The following is a 14,643-nucleotide window of genomic DNA, read 5'->3' as shown; positions in this document are numbered from 1 at the left end:
AAAAAAAATTAATGAGTCTGAATGGGGTTCAGTTCTCCACTTGAGCAATGCTCATTTGCTCATCACAGTGCTAATGTAGTGTTGTGGTGATGTGTTTTGATCAAATAAATCCAGTACAACACTTCTGACAAACTCTCTCTCTCTCTCTCTCTCTCTCTCTCTCTCTCTCTCTCTCTCTCTCTCTCTCTCCAGTTTGATGGTGAAAACATGTACATGAATGAAAACAACCAAGAGTTCCTTTCCCCGAGTCAGGTAAGACTCAATTTTAATTTATTACACGTTCTGGATATTCTGTAAGAACTTGGTCAGAACGGTACCAAATAAAGGGAAGCACACTAGCAAGAATCATTACAAAGATTTAATAAAGCCAAATAATGAACAGAAGTGTTAATTCAAAGATGCTAAATGCTAAATCCCCCCTCACCCAAAAAAAAAATAAAAATAAATAAAAGAAGAAAACAAAGAAATATCCGCTCTTCAGATGTGAATAAAGCCTTTGAGTCTGATGCATATCTCACACTTCTCTACACCCATGAGCCATAACAATACTACCATTTCCTTGTTTCTACACTTCTTATAGTTTACTAACTGTAGACATACACATAGTAGTTCTACAGGTAAAGACTATTGCTCCAGCCTTTGTTCTTCAACAATCAGGACCACCACGGAGCAGGTATTTATTTGGTAGTGGATGTTTTTATTTAGTGGCCTATTTTCAGTCCAGATCCTGAGGGGTTTAAAACCTCCATCAGCACTGCTGTGTCTGATCCATTCCTATCAGCACAACACACACCAACACATCATCACCATGTCAGTACAGCACTAAGAGTGATCCACTAGCCAAATCATAACTGCTCTGTGGGGGTTATGTGTGGGTCCTGACCATTGAAAGAGAGAGTGAAAGAGAGCTAAACAAGTATGCAGAGCAACAGATGGACTACAGTCTGTAATTGTAGAACTACAACGTGGAAATATAGGGTTAGAGCAGTTGATAAAATAGACAATGAGTGAAGAAACAAGGAGGTGGTTGTAATGTTATGGCAGATTGGAATACAATGTATACCACATCATACATTCACATAGTGTATCACCCCATGGCTTTATGGGAAAATTCTCAGTTTTTCTCTGTATGTGGAGAATTTTGAAGCAAATGCTAATTTATATTAAAAAAATGAATGCATGATATCATTGGTTGAGGCACACACACACACACAAACACACATTGGTTGAGGCACACACGCACACAGCTGTGTGGAACACATGGTAGGGCATATGGTTGTGTTTGTGTTTGGGGATTTGCTGAATTAGTTGTATCTCTCCCCTATTAAACAAACAGAAGGAGAGAGAGCAAGAGAGTTCTACTTCTCTCATTCTCGCTCATCAGTCCATCACACACACTGCACATCATACAAGAAATGACACTTCTTTGAAGTCAATGTCTTTAACTAAAATGCAACTGTTATCATCCATTGTGATCAGTTATCTGAATTTATTTGGCACTTCCAAAATTGGCATAGGTATTAGATTGATTTTCATATTGATTAGTGCGAGATATATTCACAATACTTACTTTGCATTCATCAACGTCAATCATAAAACAAGTTCCTTATCTTCAAAAAAAGAAAGTATTCTTATCTTGTACTCTTTTTAATTAGATAAAAAAAAATTCAATCTGTACTCACACAGTATCCTCACTGAATAGCCTCCAGGACGTTACAGTTCTGCTGATGCCAGAGCATGGCATTATGGGTAGCTTCAGAGAGACCTGTCTTTTTTTTCTCCTTAAAATGTTAGCATTTTTGAGACACAAATTTTTCCTTCTAAAAATTTAGAAAACAAAGCCTTACTTCCATTACAGAAGGGTTGGGTATTATTTAAATGTTGGAATACTGATTTCTAAGTGGTAATTTTTGCTACATTTATTTAAATTACAGACTGAACTGCCTTAACTTCTCAAAGGCTATTTCTCAATACAAAGTATGTCAAGTTCAACCTGCCACACGTACTAGTTATGCTGCGATTGAGTGATGTGGGAAACTGGGAAATGCCATTTTTCCTACTTGTAAATTGCACCCGAACGGCGGCCGAAAAGTCGTATTTACCACGGGTAAACTCGAGATTCTAGATGATACACATGTTTACAAGATGTGACGTACAGGGGTTGGACAATGAACCTGAAACACCTGTCATTTTAGTGTGGGAGGTTTCATGGCTAAATTGGAGCAGCCTGGTGGCCAATCTTCATTAATTGCACATTGCACCAGTAAGACCATGTGCATCCAATGGTTCAAACATTGTATCCTGAAGGCGGTGCCATGTATCAGGACGACCAATACACCAATACACACAGCAAGACTGGAGAAAGATTGGTTTGATGAACATGAAAGTGAAGTTGAACATCTCCCGTGGCCTGCACAGTCACCAGATCTAAATATTATTGAGCCACTTTGGGGTGTTTTGGAGGAGCGAGTCAGGAAACGTTTTCCTCCACCAGCATCACGTAGCGACCTGGCCACTATCCTGCAAGAAGAATGGCTTAAAATCCCTCTGACCACTGTGCAGGACTTGTATATGTCATTCCCAAGACGAATCGACGCTGTACTGGCAGCAAAAGGAGGCCCTACACCATACTAATAAATTATTGTGGTCTAAAACCAGGTGTTTCGGTTTCATTGTCCAACCCCTGTATATCGCCACCTTTTACCTCTTTCCCAGGAGTAAATGGCAAATATGCATTTGAATAGTTTAATTATGCATGTTTTCTGTAAATAAAAGCCATATATTATGATCAGTTTTGTCATTACTCAAAAACCGTTTAGTTGTTATTTAATGATAAATCACTTTTTGGGGACATGTTGTGTACAGTGGGTGGATCTTTAGCCAAGCTCCCGAATGCAGTGAAGTCATATTTACTACTCATACAACCTTCCGATGAGCACCTGAACGCAGCATTATGTAATTGGAATACAGGCATGCTTAATGAGTCACAGTCTCCGTGGCACGAAAAAATTAATAGCGCTGAGGTTGATGCGAAATGCATTCTGGGATATCTGACTCTCTCAATTCTACAGAAGTCATGTCCCAGTGCATCCTCCATAATACGGGCGGAGCAAGAACACATTTGGGTATTTGAGCTGTCCTTGGCTAGATGTGGCCTTTAAAATGTGGAACAGTACTTGGGCTGAGACTGGTGACGTTTTCCAAGAACACGAGAACACAAGCATAGACAAGAGCACGTATTAAGAAATGGCTATAGTCAGTGTGGGACAGAGGGTGTGGATTGTAATTTAGTCAGCCAATCATTGCATTGCTGTATTGCATTTCAGTCTAATGGTGTAAGGTACGGAACGTCCTGATATGCTGTAGATATGGAGGGTAGTATGGGTACTATGGACACTCAGACTGTAAACATGTAGGTAAAATAGTGATCAGTTAAAAGAATAAAAAGACTCCAAATGGACTCAGGTAAAAGCAGAAGTACTCTGATTTAAAAATACTCAGAAAATGGCCGGGGGAAATAAACGACAGTAATTCATGTCTCTTCCCGACGGAAAACGGCTAGAAAATGGAAAAGGCATAAAAGAACGAGAAGGATATTGGTATGTTTCAGTAAAACATACTGCTGCCTCCATCTCTGCTACTGCTGTTCTATCTTTATGACCTGATAGAAGGATTCTTATGTTATTCATGAGAGAGAGAAATTGCCTAGGCTCCTCTTTTTTTCAGTTTATCAGATCTCTCTCTATCTTTATTTCTATCTTTCTCTCTCTCTTGCTCTCTTTCTCTCACTCCCTCTCTATACCTCTCTCTCCCTCTCTCCCTCCTTTTGTTTCTAGCTGTTTACTCAGGGTCTGTTATATTTGACATCTGTCTTCCTCTCTCCTCCGCTTGACCAAGTTCAGGCAGTTCAGGCTGATTTTCCTTTTACTGCTGTAATGTTCCTGACACACACACACACACACACACACATGCATGCGTACACAGGCACCCACACACATTCTCTCTTTGTAATGCTCTTGACAGAAAGACCAAAGCAATGCTTTCAGGGAAGCGAACAATCAAAACATGCTCCGAATGTCTTTCTGTTTTATCAACTCAAAACAAATAGCCTTCTCTCTCTTTCCTATTCTCCTCTCTGTCCATGTTTGCTTCTGTTTGGCCAGTCATTACATTTTCAATCCATTCCTTATTACACTGAAGGATTTTACCATAAGGCTTTTACTGTATGACTTCCCTGAAATATAATGGTGGCTGCTGTAGCACTGAATGTGGGTTAACATGAAGGCGAAATGCTGTGCAGTTTCTCAGGAAACGTTAGCATAACTGTTTCAAACAATGGCACATTTGATTACAGACACCATCTTTAATATTTTCCATTTCTGTGTGACCTGATATTCACCTGTATCAAAATCAGCTGTAACTGAGTGAGTGTAATTCATTCATTCATTCATTCATTCAATTACTTTAATGGCCTTGTTCATCAAAAATGGCTCTTATGAAACTTATATATCTGTAAGTTCTAGTTTATTTTTATGTAATAGGATCCTCACAATTGTGGTGTGTTGATGAATCACCTTATTTTGTTATTAATGTTTGCTTTGGAAGGTTTGGTTTTATTTTATTTTTTTACATGTATTTTCTGCGTAGACTTAGACAAACTCCCTCTCTCATAGGGAAGGTCTTCAGTAGATGTACTGAAGGCCTAACACATCAGATTAAATGCAGCCATAATTAGGAAGTCATGGTGTTGATGTACAATGTGTGGGGCCTTATGCTGACAGAAAAAATATCCCTCCAGGCCTTCTGTCAGTAAGAGATAAAGAGTAGAGATTAGAGTGGGGGGAAAAAAAAGTATTTCCTCTAAGCTGACCCATATACAGTGCTTAAGTCACACACATACGGTACAGAAACACAGCCTCTCATGTGCTAGCTCTGTTCTCAGTTCAGGTACATCAGTACTCCTCTGAGTCTCCGCATTGACCCTGGCTGTCCTGCAGTGACCTTTGGCCTTGTCTGATTGGAGGGGAGAGGTGACCTCCTCTTGGCTCCTAATGAGCCCTCTGTGTGCTCAAGGTCAGGCAGCAACGCCGTGAACAAAAGAGTCTGGAGCCCACTGAGAGCTGACCTCCCGCCAAGAAGTGATCGATCTCGACCAAACGAGAGAGAGAGAGAGAGAGAGAGAGAGAAGGAGAGAGAGAATTGAATTAAGAGGCACACAGACAATATGGACAAGGAACTGATGGTGAAGAAAAAGCCTTCATTATACATTAGAACTTGGATCTGCTGCATATTGCTGAATTCTACCTCACAGATTTCAACTTTCCATAAAACATCTTTAGTGTAAACAACTTGTAACCAACCTTTGTCGCTTCCCTTCTTGCATCTCTGTATTAAGAGTCTCATAGTTACAATCATTCATTCATTCATTCATTCGTTTATTTGGTTCAGTTAACAACATGTTGAAACACTAGTGGGCACTCCTTATATTTTGTGTACTCTGCTATTGCAAGGTTCATCAAAAGCTGACACAGATGTATTATTGTGTTTACAAGGCTTGCATAATGGGACACTCTGGTGCAGCTGCACATGAGCCTAAGGTCACAATGCTCAGTGCCAAGTGTTGGCTAGAGGGGATATGGAAATGTTTTTGGATTCACTTTGATGCATTTGCAATCCAGAACCTAATGATCGAAGGCCAGTCTGGGCATTTTTGCATCTTTACTGGAAACGAGCAGTCATTTAACATCTTTCCTTTTAATAAAAACTGTGATAATACATCATGAGTACTGAGTGACAGGAGACTAACAGATGTGTAGACGCAGGACCATGGTTCACTAAGAAATTCATATTCTGTCTTTTTTAAAGACTTTTTTAAAGTCATAAGTCTTCTTTTACCTCCAGTCGTTATTACATAATATTCACAAGTGTTATGCCAGTTCTAGGCTGGATACTTGCTTGCTTTTATAAAAGAATAGCCTTCACCGATCCACTGACTTCTGTGAGAACGCCTGAAGCCTGGATCTTTGCTTGTGCCTGTTATCTATGCAGGAAATCAGCAGTAGCATTAGCAATAGCATTAGCATGCTTGGCCCCGGTACATAGTAGGAATAATTCTCTAATGGCCTTGCTGTTTGGACATGCAGCCGAGGCAGCGGCATAGATTATAATCTCGCAATTAGTGAAACAAGGTTTTATTGATTGCCGACCGGGTCCTCTGAGCTCCGGCTGCCAAGTAGGGCTCCTGATTGAGAAAGCAGAGCACGGAGAAAGGGAAGAGGGAGAGGGAGGGAGGGGAAAGGGAAATGCTGAAGAGAAGTTGGCTATAGAAGTAAAAAGGTTGTGCCAACTGATGGGAAAAAACTGAATAAGTTCGGGACAGGTTTGTTTATCCTACTTTTACATAATTGTTGGGTTCAAATATTGAAAAAGTTTCCAATCCGAATGTTTTCATGTCGACACAGCCAAGCAAGCTGTAGTTGAACTAGATGCTAGTGACACAGTGGTCTAAGCATTGGCCCTATCATTAATGCCTCAGCATATAAAGCTGGGACTCCACAGCCGTCTGAAAGCACAACTGGTGTGGGCAGTGCTGCTTATGCCAGGGCCATGCTGTAATCAACCCAGTGAGGTTTTGGGTAAACCACTCTTTTACAAATGTAACATTTCTCACTAGTAGCTGTGATAGGCCTGTGTTTCTATTACTGTAGAGTGGTGTAGCCTTTGTTCTCTAGTGCTAGCTAACTTCTAGCTTGAGAAGCCAAACAACACCACATCTACAGCTGCCTTCAAGACCTCAACACAGTTGTAGGAGAATGTTAGCAGCTCAGTTATTAGCAACCCAGCACTGGATAATACAGGCTGTATGTGTGTGTGTGTGTGTGGCTATGGGATGTCTGTGCCATGTGCTACCTAATGGTCAGCTAACTTCTATGGGCCTTTTTCAGGAACTGTGAATGACTTAATCTTATTTTGGAGAAATCTACCTTTACCATGTGACAGGAACGAGGAAAGGTCATTTATGAATAGAGCTGGATAACACGAGGCACACTCAGATTTCATATGCAAATATGTTTTGCTACATTATGTCGTATGCTGATGTGAAGCTTTTGATGATATTTCTGGCTTCACATTTGTGGAAATGACATTTTCGTGGAAGTGTGCACTGGGAGCTGTGTGCAAAGGGTAGTTCCCCCCCCCCTTCCCTGTGCACCTAGGAATGAATTTTTATGGTCAGTTCTGATTAGATTTATTTACTCCCATATTGGCTGCTGGTGGTGGATTTATATATTTATTTATATATTTGGGGTTCGTTTTCTTTACTTAAAGAAAAACCTTTTCTCTGTTTTGACTGAATTAACACAAGAAGCAACTTACATTCCCAGCATTTTACAGGTTCCATTTAGCCAAAGTTTGAACATAAAATGCTTTTTAATGGCATTTAATAGTTTCTTAAATGAAGAGTATTAATAAGAACTCCCTCCTCTTTTGCAACAGCAGCAGCATCTAAACCTCTGGAAAGACTTTATTTTAGATTTTTCAAAATTTCAGTGAGGATTTGATGGCGGATTCAGCCACTCCACATGCTACACCAACTTATCCCAGTGTAATAAGTTGTTCCACAGCCCAATGCAGCTGTGTTTATACCCGTCTTGCTGACGTCTGGCAGTAGGCGTGGTGACATTAGACTCATGTACCACCACCAAAGGGCCTGGTATGTATAGCCATGCTTGCTGTGTTAGCCCTAAAGATTTACTCTTATTTTTCAGTAGATTGTAGATTCACACTCACTCACACTCAGCAATTTAGAGTCGTGTTCTGTCAGAGGTGTTGTTCAGAGTTTGCATTAATAATGTGTGTCCTTCTTTCAGAGACAAGCTTCTCTCACGTTCTCTCTCATGACTTAGCACTGATCAGAGAGGCTGTGATTGGTACTGGTTGCTGTCGTTTGGCTTCTAATGTATATAGTGTATAATTTTATGATGGGCCACAGTGTGTAGGTACACTGACTTTAGCTCACTTTTACAAGTCTCTGATTGGAATTTGCAGTCTACTGTGACTGACAGGAAGCCTCCTGATTGGCTATGATTGGGGATTTCATATCATTGGCTTATTTTCACTGATTAAAGAGTCACCATACCGCCAGTAAACTCCCGCCGTTTTGTACAGAGGTGTGTGTGTGTGTCTATGTGCGCACTTCTGTGTGTGTGTGTGTGTGTGTGTGTGTGTTTTCTCCCTGCTGGTCCGAATTACGGCTGAGTGCATTACCGTGATTTACTACTTCCTCCCGCTGTTTAGATTGAAAAGAACGAGAGAGAGAGAGAGAGAGGGAGAGAGAGAGAGAGAAAGGCAGGCAAGTATGTGCTCACCCCTCCAACCCCACCTCTCTCCATCTTTTGTGAAATGAAAACAAAGAGAGAGCCTGCCAAAATATTTCTATAGCCGATCGCTGACCAAGCAGAGAGGCAGTCAGAAGACAAAGCAGAGAGAGATGGCTGGCAAGCTAGATTTGATGCCACAGCAAAAACCCTCATCTCTCTTTTCTCTCTCTCTCTCTCTCTCTCTCTCTCTCTTTCTCTCTCTCTTCCCTCTGTATATCTTTCATTTTTTCCCTTTCCTCTGCTCCCTTTATCCATCTCTCACTAGTTTTCTTTTAACTCTTACATTCTTCCCTCTTTCACTGTTTCATTCTTTCTGTGCTGTTCTCTCTGTCTTATTTCTTTCTCTCTTTCCTCTCTGCATGTTCTCCCTCCCTCTGGATCTCTCTCTCTCTCTCTCTCTCTCTCTCTTTCTCCACACATTTCTGCTCATCACTCTTTGGCTGTTTAGAATACCTCTCTGACACCGGATTGCTAACAAATGCAGCTGTGTGTTTACTTAAGGGTTACGGGTTGCCAGGGCCATTCCCAGCCTTCCTTTAATGCTGCTGCTGCTGATTGGAAGTGAATGTGACGGCTGTTTTAAAATGGGCTTTTATTGGGCCACACACTTAAGCACTGGTTTACCGTATGTACACCACACTCTCTCAATAGCCATAGAATTAATTTAATGTTTAAAAACCTTACAGACAAACACGTCACTGCTTATTCATCTGCTTTGCACTCAGAGCTGATGTCCATGGCTTTATTTTGCCATCCAGCAACATTGGTACTCTGCAGCAGTTTGTAGGTAACTATCATGTTTTAATTATATTATCTATTATCTATTGTTATCCATCTATCACATATATTTCTTTTACACACACACACATATATAGTTTCTGTTCAATGATAAACATGTACCTACATTTGCATACACTATTTTCTGGGGTTTTTTGTAAGTGCTTTTAGATGCAAATCAAGTCATAAAAGAGTTCCTTCCCTTTTTTAGTGCTTCACCTCAATGACACGGTGTTCTTCTGTTTTTTTTTTTTTTTTTTTTTTTTGCAACTCATCAAGCCTGCAAATAATATCTTACAGTACTGTGATGTTATGTGTTTGTCCACTTTTATCTACAGTATAGCGTTCAACTCAGCTGTGTGTGGATGGCAAAGTCAGATTTGTAGACTGTTCTCTGCTGAGTTGTGGTGTGTAAGAGCTGAGAGAGCTGTGACTGTCAGACTGAGGACAGATATAGACTTCATTGACAATGTGTCTGTTCACATTGACAACACGCACACACAATTACACACACACAGACACAGCTGGAGAGGGCTGATAAACACAGAGCTGGACAATAAATTAGTGTTTATTGTAGATATACTTTGTTTTCTGTTTATTGTGTTTAGTCTGTGTGTGTTTGTAGGAGAATGGAGAAAGATACACACTTTGGACCAGACTGTCACTATACACTTATTTCAAACTCAGATGTTTCACTCAAAATATCTCTCTCTCTCACACACACACACACACACACACACACACACACACAAATAAACACACACTAGACACAACAGAGCCTCATGAATTCCCTAAACAGTCTTCTTTTGTATTGTCCTTACAGTCACTGTGTGCATTGTTAAAGTTCACAATCTTTAATTGGCTGAATTTGTTTATTGAAACATGTTAATTTAAACAGAATAGTGACTGTTTACCAACACACACAGGCCCAATTGTGCAGGGTTCAATGTGATTTTCACATTATGAAGGTATTAAATGGGTGATAAAAGAGAAGTTACATTAAGTGAAAGTATGTGTTTCTGTGCCAAAGTCTTTATGAAAAGTAGCAGTTGTATGAAGCCAGAAAAACACTGAAGTGAAAGTAAAAAAAAAAAAACGATCAACTTTTATAAATAAGCACAAGTATAAAACAGCAAGAAAAGCCATAGTTTTGCCAGACACCTACTTGCTGCAAATCATTTGCCAAACAAGCGTCACTGATATTTCAGGAAGTCATTCATACACAGACTTCTAATTAGAAGACCTTGAAAGTATGTCAGACTCATATTCTATGGCATAAAGTTCAATATAGCTTGTGATTTGTGCAATATTTCATGTGACCCTGCCTAACAAAGGAAACCAAGCCTTTGGCTCAGAGCCTGAACATGTAGAGAACGATGCCATTCAAATGTGTATTAGTATTTTTATTAGTATTAACATTTTTTTGTCATTTTTTGGAGAGTTTCCTCTTTTCTGAAATTGTGGAACAGGGCAAAGCATATACAATTAGAAATGTTTGAAATAAATTTAAAAAAATGTTTGAGTAAATTTACTTTTTTAAATACAGTTTTATACCTTTTTTCCCACTCACCTGAACCCAGTAAGAGTTTGTTAACAGGCTGATTAGTCAATCAGATGTCTCAGGAGCAAAGAAGACACTAAAATATGTAGTGCTGTGTAGGGTTCGGCAGTATGACTCCTTCAACCCGCTCTTCAATCTACCCCAGTGCAATTCAACCTCACCCAGCCCATTTCGCAAGCTACAGTGAGGCAATTAAATGACACTTGTTAAGCAAACTGTAAAATGGATGTGAAGTACTACTTTTATGAAGCTCAAAACGCTCTTTATATATAAATTATATTCATATATATACATGTCTATATATATATATACACCCCTAGTGGTGAGTAGTCAGCCTGCTCAAACTGAGTGAGTGAACGACTGAACCTGTGAGTAATTTGTATGCTGATGTGGTGCCTAACATCTAAAATATGTGTATTATTCCCTGTTTTTAAAATAAATATTTCAGTTTTAGCCAAAGAAATCAAATCATTTTAAAATCTATTATTCAGCTTTATTCAGGGGGATATTTCTGATGAATTCTGATTCTGGTGCTCTATGCTCTACATTTTGTTTTTACAGAGTGTTCTCTGTGAGTGGCCACACTATGTATGTGTGTGTGTGTGTGTGTGTGTGTGTGTGTGTGTGTCATCCTGAAATACTAAATGCTTCGTGTCAGGCAATAAGTTCGATTATAAGCCTCTCTGCTGAGATGGAGAAATCAGAGTGAACAACTGAACCCTCCCTCTCTCTCTTTCTCTCTCTCTCTTGCACACACACATTTCTGCTATAAACAAAAGACACAGTTATTCTCCTGATTGATTTGTTGATTATTATGAAAGATAATTCAGTAATTCATTATCCAGTCTTGGCATCGCTGACAGATTATATTGAGTTTTCTCTGGAGCGTTATTGTCCTTAGAGAATAAATATAAACTCATCAAATCTGCAATTCAATCAACCTTTATTTATTTCAGCTAAACATCTGTTAAACATCTATCTCTCTCTCTCTCTCTCTCTCTCTCTCTCTCTCTCTCACTCTCTATCCCCCTTCCCTTTGTCCTCTTTTCTTTTCATTAGTCCCATTCTTCTCTGTGTTGGTTGTCTGTCTGTTCTCTCTGTAACGTTTGAGTAGCATTTCTCTTCCAGTCCACTGTGCAGTTATAATGACCTGTTAACACTGGAGCCATGTCCAGTTGAAGAGCAGAAAAGAAGAGCTGCATTGTTCATTTATCTTCAACATATTTGCTCTTATTTACTGTTTCTTCTGCATGTTCACTCTTCTTTAATTGCATCTCTTTGAATCTTGTTTTGTTATGTATAAGACAAATATTAGTTATAATTTCATAACTAACCTTGATAGTGCAGTTTTATTGATGCCAGATGGACTGAGCTCTGTGTGAAGCTTTAATTACCTACACTCTATGGCCAAAGGTTTATGGACATGGACTCATCCAGCATTTCTCTTGAATTCAAAGGGATCAATAGGTGAAATAACAGCATCTACCCTGCAGCTTTAAACTAGACTTTTGAACATTGCTGTGAGGGTCACTCACTCCAGAGAACACAATTCCACTGCTATTATTATTAGAAGAATCACCATTATGTCTCCTGAGTCACTGCAGAGCTTGTACCTTTAATACTCAACCCCAAAAGTAGTCATCACACACCTTCTATAAACTGAATTTTCTTCAGTGCTCTTAATTAGACTTAATGACACAGTTTCTGGAGTCTGTTTTGATATAGAAATGAACAAGAAGTGTAACTGTTTTTAAATTCTATAAATAATTCACACTGCTTTCCAGAATCACATTCAGTTGCCTTTCTTTCTGTAGTCAAAAGTCATCAGATCACACTCACACCCCAAGTTCTCACACATCTTTAATGAGCTGTGAAAAAAAAAAGTTACCACGTGCCAGGGGCCAGTCAGTTGAAGGTGACCTCTTGACCTTGAGACTGAAGTGAGGCAGTCAGTTGAGAGGTGTAAATATGGACGACTGGTGTGAAGCGAAAATGTGATTTCCAAGGCTTCAAAATAAGAGCCCCCCCCCACCCCCCCAAAAAAAAAATAATGACATTGTAAGATCTCAAAATTTGGACATTATATCAAAAGGAATAAAACATTCTTCATATTAAAGTGTGCTAATGTAAGAAGAGGCAGCACAGTGGCACAGCAGGTGGGTTCAAGTCCCGCTCCAGGTGACTATTGGTGTGTTCTCCCCATGTCTGTGTGGGTTTCCTCCGGGTGCTCCGGTTTCCTCCCACAGTCCAAAAACACACGTTGGTAGATGGATTGGTGACTCAAAAGTGTCCATAGGTGTGAGTGTGTGCGTGAATGTATGTTTTGCCCTGTGAAGGACTGGCGCCCCCTCCAGGGTGTATTCCCGCCTTGCGTACAATGGTTCCGGGTGGGCTCCGGACCCACCGCGACCCTGAGCTGGATAAGTGTTACAGATAATAAATTAATGAACTATTGAATAATGTAAGAAGGATGTGTTTCCAATTCTGTTTTGCCGTTCAGCATGAAATGTTCACACAGTGGAAAAGTGTTTAGAAAATATTCTAATACAAAAATAATAATGTCCTAATCGAGATAAGAGAGAGGATGAACACAAAGAGAGACAGAAAGAGAGGAGAAACACAGAAGACAGTACCGGAGAGAGAGAGTGTGTGTATTATATTGCAGTAACATGACTCTGGTGTCAGTGGACTTGCTTTGTATGCCAGAAACAGCAGATATTTTATTAGAGTGTAGAATAGAGGATAGAATGCACACACACACACACACACACTCGCGTGCACACACCAACGGTCACACAAAAACACACGCCACACAAAAACACATTGAAGCTCAAAGAAAAATATGGGTATCAGCAGATGGTGTGTAGGCTCCGTGTTCACAGCTATATCCCTGGCTTAATAATAATCAGCCTGTACAGTAACTGCTGTAATTTACTTGAATTTACCAGTTTGATTAATTAATAGTTTCTCTCGGCGAAGACTTGAACCTGTTCCACGTTTTCAGTGGTCAACAGAGAATAGGTAAATATTTGTGTGGGCTGCTGCAGCAAGCACATGGGTCACATGTAGAGATGAGCAAGAAATGATAGCTAATTGACGAAGAGACAGCAGTGTTAATCAAAGTATTACCCCCACACATTGTACTGTGGTCTAAACCACAGCAAACAGTAACATAGACTGTGAGAACATGGTACAGTTGAAGTGATCGTGCAGATCTGTTCCTTACCATCATTTTTTTAAGAGAACAATATCAACTGCCTTCAGCCATATTTTTTTAAAGCCATTTAAATGATACTTTCACATGTGCCAGTGCTTCTAAACTATTTGCCTGTGCACGTGCTCCCTCCAACAGCTGACAGCTTTGTCTCCAAAATGACAGCTCTGCAAAGGAAGACAGAAACGCTCTTAACTTTTAATGTTAACTTAATATAAAGAGTCGTTTTCGAGCATTGGTTCATTCATCATGACATTTCCTAGCAGTGTAACGGCCAGCTGCTGTTTTCAAATGATGCAGAAAAATAAAAATCAAAGCAAATGGAGATTTGATGGAAATATATTTGGAAAGTGATGATATTTCTGCGAGGGAGAAACACAATCTGAATTATTTTCAGGCTTGTAGCCCATAAACTGCTCGTTTAGAATCATGTGCCAGTTTTGTACATGACACGTGAGCAGAATGCATCTGATTTGTGCTTGAAATTGAGGCAGAAAGCTTTTTATACTCATACAAACACAGGCACAGAAGTGTGTGTCTGGTCTTGGGGTAATTTATGACGTGTGCCGAGCGCCAGCCAAATAAAAACAGATGACGCTCCCAAACGTCTGCTTCGATAAAGAGAGACACACACATATACACACACACATAGACACACATACGGGGAATCAGAGATAAGTAGCATGCTTTGTGTGTGTGTGTGTGTGTGTGTG

At 39.8% G+C, this 14,643-nt stretch overlaps 1 protein-coding gene across 3 annotated transcripts in view; it reads left to right on the top strand.

Annotated features, from left to right (window-relative positions):
• tox2 (TOX high mobility group box family member 2) overlaps positions 1 to 14,643 on the top strand; it is a 131,168-nt gene that overhangs the window by 63,230 nt on the left and 53,295 nt on the right. For all 3 annotated transcript variants that reach the window (XM_066665426.1, XM_066665425.1, XM_066665427.1), the window contains one exon: positions 193 to 252. In XM_066665426.1, the coding sequence (XP_066521523.1) occupies positions 193 to 252 (60 nt within the window). The remainder of the gene's footprint in view (positions 1 to 192; positions 253 to 14,643) is intronic.

The sequence above is a fragment of the Hoplias malabaricus genome, chromosome 3 (assembly GCF_029633855.1).
Source record: "Hoplias malabaricus isolate fHopMal1 chromosome 3, fHopMal1.hap1, whole genome shotgun sequence".
NCBI lineage: Eukaryota > Metazoa > Chordata > Actinopteri > Characiformes > Erythrinidae > Hoplias > Hoplias malabaricus.
Note: the sequence above shows the minus strand (reverse complement) of the source record. Positions and strands in the feature narration are given on the sequence as shown.